General features: G+C 29.3%; 1 protein-coding gene across 1 annotated transcript in view; it reads left to right on the top strand.

Annotated features, from left to right (window-relative positions):
• Positions 1-12,310, top strand: part of LOC107446012 (kielin/chordin-like protein) — a gene marked incomplete in the record, with an annotated part of 171,960 nt that overhangs the window by 100,538 nt on the left and 59,112 nt on the right. Inside the window, 2 exon segments of the mRNA XM_071183690.1 lie at positions 7,165-7,263; positions 9,427-9,525. Of these exon segments, the coding sequence (XP_071039791.1) occupies positions 7,165-7,263; positions 9,427-9,525 (198 nt within the window).

Raw genomic sequence — 12,310 nt, 5'->3', positions numbered from 1 at the left:
GCACACCTGCAGCAGCTACAGATATGCGAGCGACGAGATCCTCATCTGAGTCAACTGGAGTCTCATAAACAAGATGCTTTAGATGTCCCCATAAAAAGTAATCGAGGCTCGATAAATCGGGAGATCGGGGTGGCCAAGGGATTGGTCCACCACGCCCAATCCATCGAGCACCAAACTGCACACTACTGCCCTCTACCGGCAATGATACCAACCGATCACTCCATTTCTCTTTCCTTTTATTTCCCCTGTTTACGCCTCACCCCGTCACTTGCGACTATACATTCCTATACAATAAATCATTGTTACAATGTTCTGTACCTACCATTAAAGTTTGTACCATGAATTCGGGACCACCCTGTATTGTGATTACAGACACACACACAGCCGTGTTTATTATTATGTATAGATTCACATACATGATTCCATTGAAGTTATGTTAATTGTTGGTTTAAATTAAAAAAGTGCGATTAAGCATGTCAACGTGTGAGAGCAGTCAGCGTGTTTAAAAATTTTTTAAATTCGTGAAAAATGTTTTTAAAAAATAAGATTTCAAGCAACATTCTTTGTGGATTTGTTGTGTAATAGGACAGCAATAGAATATGAATTGCATACTGTAAATACATAGGTGCTGTTGATTTAACATACTTTAAATATTAGAACATAATTTTATTGAAACTAATTTTAAGTGGCAAAGTACAAAATGTAAACGAAATCTGTCAAATAGTATGTGAGAAATCGAATTTAAAAATGTCGTAAATTTTAAATTCGATTTCCAAAGAACCAACTGATTTCGCTCACATTTTGTATTTTGCCATGTAAAATTGCTTTTTCTAGAATTATGTAAAAAAAATTGTATACAGCTGAGAAAAATACATTTGTCAGTGACAGCCACCTAAATAAGATTTTTTTTTTATTTTTTATTTTTTTTTTTTTACAAAAACAGAATTCTTATTAGAACTTGAAACGGTTTCTGGACGATTGCCATTTCTCTATCTGACATTTAATTTACGGTTAAAATATTTATAAGTAGTAGAGGAATAAAGTTCCTTTAATTCTAAATCATTAAAATATTAATACACTATCTTTGCTACCACTGAAAAAAATATTTTCTGGAACTGAGGAAAATCCGTTGTCCTTATCCTTGTCTATATCCTTATCAAAACAGCACCGATTACCATAAAATCAGTAGAACATATTAACGTTAATAGTGCACAATAATTAAACATCATCTGTGAATGGCGAGTTACTACGGTTCTCCAAAAGGAATTTCCTATTAACCTTTTTTCCAATAACTTCGTTTTTTAGTACATAGCTTGTTTTGTCAATAATAATAAAGCGATTTTTTACCATTCCCCAAAATGAATAAGTTTATTTTCTCCATTATTTTTGCTTTTTAGTACATAACTTTTTTTTAAATATTTAATTAACATATTACAAACATTAATTAACATCATTGTCGTTATGATAGTATGAGGATTTCTTACAGTTTTTCTAGCTTAATAAATATCTTTACTCCATAACTTTTGCGTTTTAGTACATAGCTTATTTATTTAATTTCAATGTGCACAGATTATCTAAATCAATTAAGCATCATTGTCGTCAATAATAATATGCGATTTTTTGCGTTTCTTCCATATGAGTTATTATCACGTTCCTATTCATTTTGCCTTTAAATTTTTTTCTATTCAATTAACATTGATTTTAAGTAAATAATGTTATAGAAACACGTTTTAAAAGAATAAATATAAATGAAAAAAAAAGTGCGGTATCAGACAACTTTGAAAGTATAAATTTTGGGATGTAAACCAAGCGTGCTACTACGTAATGTTGTTCTTTGAATTTATCTGACTCAGTGAAAGCAAAAGAATTAAATATTTTAATACGTGCAATAAACTATTTTTTAAATCAAATAAAGTTATAAGCTAGCAATTATCACTGATACTACTTTTAAAATATGTGAAAAATTGAATCGTCTATAGTAAAATTTAAAATAATGGTAAACGCTTAACCAATTAGAAAATTCTTTTTCCTTTTTTTCCCTTCTTATCCCGCTAGAATAAAATGTTCTAATGTTGACAGTCACCTTCCTCTAACTTCAAACTATCTGTTAACCAAATTTAAAACTATTAGTAATATAAATCGAATAGAATTGCATAATATCGTGTTATGAAATTCGACTTTCATTACCAATGTGCATTTTAAAACAGAATAAAAACTGGCGTAGCAATAATAAGTAAAATACCTCGAAACAGAAAATTACATATTTTATATAATATATGAACCATGGCCAAGATTTTTTAGGGGGATGAAATTAAATTACACAGTCACAGTAGTTTTTAAAATTTCACGCATAATAAAAAAGAAATAAACGTAACAAATAACTGCACAAAGATTAAGTATTTTTTTTAACTAGATGATATTAATGACTAGATGACTCGAATTTAAATTCATGATTCATAAAAATTTCTTTATTTGTCTGAAATATTCATGGGAGCCTTTAGAGATTTCTAATTATTGAGAAGGACAAATACCCACCAATCCCTTGATAGTAGTTATTTTAATAAAAATGAATTTATATTATTTAAAAGATGGAAAAGAAACAGGCTATTCTAACCACAATTATCATTATTTGTATAACATAACAGAAATTTCGCGTAAGTAAAATTTATGGTTCAAGTAACATTTCATGCTCATCCATGCCAAACATCCTAAAATATCTCCAACACATCTTAAAAACTTACCAGCTTTCTGTTCAAAAACTTTTGATGAACATTTATTGATACTAATGTGCACCCACTCACATAAATTTCAGCAGCATAAAATGGCCCATTCTTTTATGACGAATCTCTCATTCAAATCAAATGATCATTGATCAAATCAAGTAATCAAATCATTTTCGATAACAAAAATTGTTATCAAAAATGTGCTTGACATTTAAAATCTTGTTATTTCTAAATAAACATAGTTCATTATAGAAATAATTTTTAAATACACAATAGAAACAATTTTAATAATTTAAATAATGAAATCAATTTTTAATTAATTCCATAATATGGATAATTTTTAAATTCTCATAATATAATAAGCTGAAAATTTTCAATTGAAGTAGTAAGAATTTTAGTAAGTTTAAAATTTTTACTTTAATAATATAGGAATATATTTCAGCAGAGGAAATAATAAAAAGCCTAATATCTAGACCAGTGATTCTCAACCTTTTTTTTCGTTGCGGCACACTTTTAACGATTTCGAAATTTGACGGCACACAATGAAAAAATTAGATTAAAAGTTGTTTAATTACCTATTTTACACTGTGTTAAATAGTTTGTGATAATAATTTTGAATGTGAAATAAAATAATATGTACTACAAAAGCACATTTATTAAGGGATTAATTATTTCTTTCGACCAATTTTTTATTAGTTAGTAACAGTTATTTATTTTTTTGCTAGTTATTAATTGTTAGCTTGTTTTCTATAATTATTAACTGTTATTTTTTTGTGATTTCTTGTTAACTAGTTTTTTTGCTAATTATTAATTGTTAGCTTAATTTTTGTTAGTTATCCTTTGTTAATTTGTTTTTTATATATTTGTTTTTTTAGTTATCCTTTGTTAATTTGTTTATTAATTGCATAGCTTACTTTAATGATTAGCTCTTACAACATTTTTTAAAATTGTGTGTCATATACAATTTAAACACTTTCATCTTATTTTAAGATTGTCAGAGACAATACAATCGCCGATAAAGATGTTTACGCGGTTAAAGCGTGGAAAAATTGCAAGAAGTATGTATATATATATATATACACATACTTTTCTTTAATTTAAACTTTACTTATAATAAAAAAAAGCATTACAATTCTTATTGTATCATTTCTAATATTTGGCGGCACATTTTAAGAATTTGGTGGCACACAAAAGTGCCGCGGCACAGTGGTTCAGAATCACTGATCTAGACATAAATAAAAGAAATTATGACAATACTAACTTTTGTTACTTCAGTAGCAAATGCTCTCGTTGACTATTGTAGATGGATTAATACAACTACGTAACAGCAAATAATAATACAACTCTTTTCCTTTTAACCTACTTTTTTGTAAAACTACATCCAGCGCCCTGTTTATACATAAAAGCCACGTATTTCTAAGTTTTTTTTAATGAAATAGGAGAACTTTTCGATGAAGAACTTGCCTGGAACTATTACTAGGCAAACACGAAGTAACTACAAAGCTATGAATCCGACAATTTCATGGCAGAGAACTATTTGCCACAATGGATTTACTTTTGGACCGTCTTATTGGATGTCCCGAAGGCTGAAATTGTTTTGGGGGTATCAAGTCAAACATCAATTTATCTTGATCTTACAAAATTTATTAGAAACTTTCTTTTATTTTCTCAAATATATAGAATTCTCTTAAAATGCTTTTGGTTGATAACGAGGAAAAAGTGAAAAACAAATCTAGAGAAAACATTTACATAAATTTTAGAAATTTATTATAGTATTTCTTATTATAGTATTTCTGTATAACATTAAAAATACTAACTTTTTACAAATCATTTTATGATTTTTACATTACTATGTCATGAACATTACCGAGGTTTAGGAATTTCATTAACAGTTTACTTTGGATTTTATCTGAGAAATCTCCAAAGCTATTAATTTACGACAACATTTAACACAACAACATTCCTTACGTATTTTAATCCATAGTGATCAGGCAGCCCAATGTCTCACAAAGAATCAAGGATCAGCAGAAAGAAAAATGACAACAAACACACATAAAATAAACATGAACAAACTACCAAGATAACTTAACATAAACAAGAAAAGAATTTAAAAAAAGTAAAAAAAAAAAAAAAAAAAGGCGGATCAATAACAGTTCATAAAAGTATTAGTAGTCCAATATAATTTATATTCAACTTCACCAAGTCTCTGAGACTCTCTATTTAAACTTTACCACGTAATTCATCATGTCCACTTTACAGATTTAACGAATAATTGATGGAAATATTCCTATTCTATTCAGATGTTCTGTCAAGCAGTCATGGTCTGATTTTAGTTGCCACAGCTTTCCAACGGGAAAGTTATGGCTCACGCACTTTCCAACTGTCTTGGATATTGGAATTAACTATTGACTTTGCTGCTTGGTCGTGTTTGAGGTTATCTATAATTTTCTCATAAGCATGTCCTTTAGGAGATTGTCGAGTTGTTTAAATGGTCATTTATTCGGTCAGTATTTTCTATTCCCACATACGAAGGGATCCATCAAAAGACAATAATTTTAGTGTGATTACAGAATTTATTTTTAATATTTTCACAATATCTGTTTTGTAGACTGTATTTATCGAATGGAAATTTATCGGCAAAATTTAGTTTGTTGTCAAGCAATACACCTGTATATAAAGTGCTGGTGCTTTTTTTTTTTTTTTTGAAGTATGGTGTTCTCTATTTTTAGTGATTTTCCAACATAATTTTCAATATTTCACAATATCTGTTTTCAGTCATTTTGAATTGTATCTTAATGATAATAAAAATTTTCCACAAGGGCAATCTAGATACCATGTATGTACGAGCTTTACAAAAAACAAAATGACAATTTTTTTGTTAAAAAAAATAATTACAACGTATTCCCTAAACTTTTAAGATAATGGTATTTTAACAATATGAACTTTATTTGATTATATTGCTTGACTGTTTCAAATTATTTTGTTTGAAAGTATCATTTTAGTAAAACTTTTATCTATATAATAATTAATAAATTATTCAGTTAAATTGCATTAAGATTAACTTTAATTTAAAGAAAAATATTGCTTAAAAATAACTTTTTATTTTTACATAACATCTTCATAAAGTAACTTGTATTTATAGGTAAAAAATTGCTTTAATTTCTTTTTTACTAATGCACAAAAAATAACATAACAATTCTTTAAATCTTGCACTATCATTATATGGATATATTTTTTTTAATAATATTGTCTACAGCAGAGTAAAACTTGACCAAATGTTGCTTTGTTTACCTTTGAAAAGTCAATCGTTTTTTCAAACTTGTTTAATGACGTTACTGATGAGCTATATTTGTCAATCCAGTATTTATAAAATGCATGTTAAGTAATTAATAATAATAATGCATAATAATAATGCATAATAATGCAGACACAAAGTTATAGATCATTAATTAATATCAATTTTTATCCAAGCCCTAAATGCAAATAAAAAAGATTTATGCCATGGTAATATATATGCTAAACTCTCATGACTTTTTTCCGTGTTAGAAAAGTACTGTTTTAAATAGTTCACAATTGATTTTATGCATATTAACCATACAAATGAAAAATTTGCTTTTTATAGTTTTTGTATAGTATGGTTCATTTATTAAAAGAAAAACTGAAAAATGCAGATAATAAAATAGTATGAAATGCATTTAACATTTTTCGTATTTTTCTGCGTGTGATTTTAAAAGCATATTTTTAATTTTTTTTACTTTTTCTTAGTTTTCGTATAATATCTAACTTACGACCTTATTTCAAAAATTTAATTTTCATTAATGTTCTATTAATATTAAAAATTTATTGTTTTATTACATTAATTTCTTTTGCCTTTTGTATTGCCTAATGCGTAGATCAATGTCACGTATAGTCAAACATTTGGGTCTGGCAGTATCAGATTTTATTTTCAAATTATTTTTGATTTCTTGTAACTTTGTCTCAAGATTGCCTTTTTTTTTTCAAGCCCCTATTGTCATTATTCTGATTGTTTTTATAATTACTATGCTAACCACCGTGCTTTTCTTTGTTTTCTTATTATTTTTTTCCAACTTTTACTGGAATATATATATATAACTTGAGTGCAGTTTTTTACGAGAAGTTCTTTGCCATTCATTGCTGATTTCCTTCTCCATCAGTGTCTCGGGCTCGTCAAAATAGGGAAATGTTGCAAAATCATATGTTTCATCCTTATTACATAATATATAAAAATAAATTATTTGCAATAATCTATTTATTTTCCGATAAATTTCTCTGAAGTGATTTTAATAAGATTGCAAAATTTTCTTAGCAAGGTCTTTTCAAATGTTTCAAAACACATCCTCATTATCAGCATCATCAAACATCATTAGTTTTCTATTAATGTTATTAATTTTCTTTTTAAAAATAATATGTTTTGTTCTAGACATGCCAACGATTCAGTGTTCTCCTCCTAAATGCGAATCAGGATGTCAGATAGATTATAATGCCAGACCATGTCCTAGTTGTGTTTGCGGAAATCAGAGTAAGCATTACTAATGATATGAGTGCTAATTTTTTTTTTAAAAAGTGTGCAATATAAAATTTTTATTGAAATGTTCAAATTATTGATTTTGTTGCCCGAAGGAAAATGTATTTGTTCAAAGAAGCTTCTATAAAATTTCTATTCTACTAATATTTTCTGATGTATAACCATTTCACGGGGAAGAACTTCAGATTCAGATCATAAGAATTATTCCACATATTTATTTTATAAATTTATTCCACGTTGCTTTATTTTTAGATTTTCAGTTATTTATTTTGTACATCAGTTATTCTCATGTTTTATAGTTTTTCTAAATTATTATGTCCCTTTTTAGTTGCATTTGTAGAAATAATAATAATTTACGGTTAGTTGCTTTTAATCAGAAAAATTTTAAAATTTTATCTGTGACTTGGAGTGTCACATTTTTTTAATTTATTTTCATTTCAGAGTAAGTGGCGCACATGTTTTTCATTTTTAAAGTGTTCATAATTTTATAATATTATAAACATCTTGAATTGTATCGCCCCACCTTATGAAGCCACTTAATCCCTTGCAGCTGGAAACATATTATAGCCGAGAGAGTTAATCTATCAATGTCCTCACGTACTGAACGGGGGTTCGTGTCCCTGTGTTGTGATCTTATTTGTGACCTTGTGTTTTTAGAATACGATACTCTCATTCACGCATGGATGGCAGCACCAGAAAGTTGCTAAGCAATCCCCAGACTCCTGTTAAATTTCTTTTTTTTTACGGTTTTCAAACTATGCTGTTCGTAAATGGTTGAAAAACCGCATAGTTTCGTATTCTTAGTTTTTATAGTTTAAAACAGTTTCAAAACCGTAAAGGTAAAATATGTTCTTTATCGTAAACTTCACGGTTAACTCAGAGATGCCAACTTGCTCCGGACAGCAAATAGATATTTTCGAGTGGTAGTTTATTAATATGTGAATCTTGATTTAATAAATTCAATTTATTAGGTTTTTATCCACCACTATTTCTAAATAGTTCAAAAGCATATATAACTCACCATTTTCTTTCATTAGAGTCACGCTACACCGTCTAAAAAGTAAACAAAATTAGTAAAATATTTGGAAATTTTAGTATGTAGTTGTTTACCGTTTTTTAAAGTATTATGGCGCATCCGGAGCAGTTGGTATCTCTGTTAACTGTGTAGACGAACTGCTGACGGTTATTTTACCATAATTTTACAATGAAAATTCTAACAGAGCATCTAAGTTTTTTGTCTAATAAGAATATGCATTACAAACTTCAAATATATGGGTGTCATTGGTGGGTCTCCCTTAATAATTAGAAATCTCGATGAGTTCATTTCAGCGTTTAGAGCAAATAAGGACAACCATCATCATTATTTCATTATTATCTCATCATTACTCAATACTGGTTGTGGTAAAAAAAAGTGCAAGTTTAGGAAGACTACGCTAAGACTAGTTATTTAACGTTGTGTCGGAGAATCGTTGCGCAATTCTTTGTAAGAAATTAAATTTGCAGGTGTAAATTTACAAGATTATGTAGCTATTTATTAATAATTTTCATCTACAAAAAATTTTACAATTTTAACTTAACTAAAGGTAATTCCTAAGGTTTCTCCATACAAAAAAATAACTGTGGGAAATTTAATAAATATAAGTAAATGCGTGTGGCGTAATATGCATAAAATGAACAACCTGAATAACTTTTGATCCGATTCGGTGGAAAAAAAGTTAGCTTTATTCGGAGAAAATACGTTTTTGTATCTGATTTCGTAACTTAAAATATCGTCTACACTAATTAATTAGCATGTTTAAGGTTACCCTCTTGAACCATTAAGATTGAGTCCTAGAACGTGAAAATCCTATCATTAGACAGAAAGCTATTCAGTCTGGTCTGTTTATTAATATTATTTTTTTTTCGAACGGTGCAACTAAACATTTTGAAATCTTTTTTATTTTGAGATCATACTTCAGTAAATATCTGTTTGACACATGCAATAAATCCTTTTAATTATTTCTGCTGTATAATTTATTTAACCCAATACTACAAGAGTTGTGGAATTTAATTTTATTATCTATTTAATCAAATTAAATTATTATATATATTTTTTTAATATTAAGTAAAACGTAATAATTTCTACTCTTTTTATAATTAATTTTGATGTTGTTTCAGACGGTCCAATGATTCAGTGTTCTCCTCCTAAATGTAATGCAGGATGTCAAATTGATTACAATTCTAGACCATGTCCAAGCTGTGTTTGTGGAAACCAAAGTAAGAAGTTCTTAATTAAAAAAATTAATTTATCTTTTGTTTAATGTGCTATTGTTGCATTCGCTGTACATTGGTTGTGATGGGTGTCCCATGCAAGATTTAAGTTTTGTTTTATTTGTGCTAACAAAAAGAATAAGACAGTAGAATACCTGAAAAACCAAGAATATTGATTGACATGAGAGGACAAGGTGTTTTCCCGAACGATAATTTTTAAAAGCTTTTGGAGTCATTTTCTGGTCGTATATTTTTTGTTTTCGTGATCAGAATTGGCAGCTCAGATCATGGGATTTTACACTGTAGGAACATAATTTCTTGTGGAATATTTTCGCAGTTATAAGATTGATATCAATAAATCACCTACAATCCCATCTTAGAGGTTGAAATTGATCGCTGTATCAGCAAAAATCATCAAAATTTATGCAAAATGGTCATTTCATCAAAAAGAGCACAACCAATGTGGCCATTCACTCGATATTTCATACATTAATTATGCTTTGTGAATTTAAAGAAAAATCTCCATTTTTAATGCTTTTGTATTGAAATTGCTTCCTGCGTAATTTTGGAGGTCATTCAGAGCCAAAGAGCAGAATACTTTTTAAATAGCATTTGAACTAAATGTATTCATTTTAATACTTGTAAATGTTACAGGGGTCTGTTTAGAAGAAATTTGGGTCCGTTAACGGACCCTTCACAAAATATCTTTTCATAAAAACGGACCCTTCACAAAATATTTTAACTTAAAAACGGACCCTTCACAAAATAATTTATCTTTTAATCGGACCCTTCACAAATTTTTTTATCTTCATTGTTGTTTTGTTAAACGAATAAACCCTTCCCATGGCAGGAAACAAGAAAGATGGATGTAAACGAATTAAGTTTTGTCTTCGGCAGACGATTCTTCCATAATTCGTCCGAAATTAATATTCGGATTTCAGCAGTATAGGCTAAATACCAAATATTTGTATGTTGCATCTCTAATTTGGAAGCAGCAATTGCTGTTTATTTTTGAAAATTTAATTTTTTTTATTATAATCTTACAGTGCCGAGTATAATCTTGTACCTATTTACAATTTAAAAACTCCTTGAAAAAGTGTTTTGCAATAACCGGACCCTATTTGCATGAATTCATAAAAGCGGACCTTGGTTGAAAGAATGTGAGTAATTTTTTCACAATTTCACGAAAAACGGACCTTTCACAAAATGTCTGGACAGACCCCTGTGTTATAACAATATATTGAGTCCTTTTCTAATGGCATACGACCTGAAAAGATTTGAAAAAGGATATCAAATTTGTATGAAAGCAGCTTTCTTACCCTAAGTTTTCATTTTAGAATAAAACAATTAATATTATTCTTTTTTGGATTTTGACACATCTACTAAGAGGTGATGAAATATTTTGATAGATACAGGCGCAATTAAATGTAATTTATCATAATGGAATTACTGTAATTTTTAAATTTTTTTCTAGGTGCGTATGAACTATGTTTAGCTTTGTTTGCAAGGATTTAGTCGATAGTCGACTTCCTTAGAATTAAAAATGCAGGAGCGAATACTTGCATTTTTTACATATGATTCTTCAGAATTAAAAACACATGAGCCTTGCCTGCATTTTTATGTGATTCTTCTCTTCAAAGAGTAAATAGCGTTTCCCCGCAATAGCCCGTTGTGATTCTGGAGGTTAGGTCTCAATCTGATAGTGGAATTCTAGTTAGCACTGAGCATCGAACGCCTTTACTGCCATAGCAAGTGGATGACCAACGATCTGAAGCTTGATGGTCTTAGACCAGAGGTTCCCAAACTTTTTTTTCTCGTGGACCACTTTCAAAGTTTTACTACTTTCGGTAGACCCCCTGCTGCTACATCTACTGTATTCCCAAAACTAATCACCCTAAATTGGGGGTGTTAAGAAGAAAAAAGAAAGTAGCACATTTTCTTGTGTCCTATTTATTAAAATAATACTTGTGGTTATACAAAATTATAAACATTTATTATTACAAACAATCAACAATCAACTCTGAAATGTAAATCAACAATAAAAAATAGTCATACTTTTAATGAGACGGATGTACTTGATGAATTGACATCAAATTATCAATATTTGGCTTCAGTTTTGTAAGAAGTAATCTCAAATCTCCCCGTTCTGTGATGTCCAATCTACTCCTTTTTTTTGTTAACAGGTTGGTAACGGCATTAAAACTTCTTTCGAAAGATATGACGAGGGAAACGCTATCAAAAATTTTCTCGCAATTTCCCACAGCCCAGGATATTTTTCGGGGATTTCTGCCTGCAGCCAAAATGTTTGATAGCCATTTATAAATTTCACCTTCAGTTCCTCGTTAGTGCTGAGCTCAAGTAAAACCACATTCGCCTCTTCATCAAATGGGGTTATGATCCATGGTGGAATTTCCATCGACAGAATATCTTCAAATCTATTTTTGAAATCATCATGCAGGGTATTTAAATGCGAGCGGGCAAACGGGCGGCACTTTGCAAGTCTCGACATGTGGTGTACACTTGTACTATTATCTATTGTTCTATTCAATTCTGTGTTTGAACTGAGTCTCGAATATTTTTGAGTACCTACCTAGTGAATGATGCTACCTGCCTACATAGATAGGTAAATCCAAGTCAAAATTTTTGTTCTTTATTATGAAAACCAGAAAATTTTTCGTGGACCCCCACTTACAACTTGTGAACCCCTGTTTTCTTTTCATGTCTACGTGGACCCCCGTGTGGTCTCCTATGGACCCCTGGGGGTCCACCTGGACCACTTTGGGAACCTATG

This window comes from Parasteatoda tepidariorum, chromosome 7 (assembly GCF_043381705.1).
Source record: "Parasteatoda tepidariorum isolate YZ-2023 chromosome 7, CAS_Ptep_4.0, whole genome shotgun sequence".
Taxonomy (NCBI): Eukaryota; Metazoa; Arthropoda; class Arachnida; order Araneae; family Theridiidae; genus Parasteatoda; species Parasteatoda tepidariorum.
This window is presented reverse-complemented; position numbering and strand designations above follow the sequence as displayed.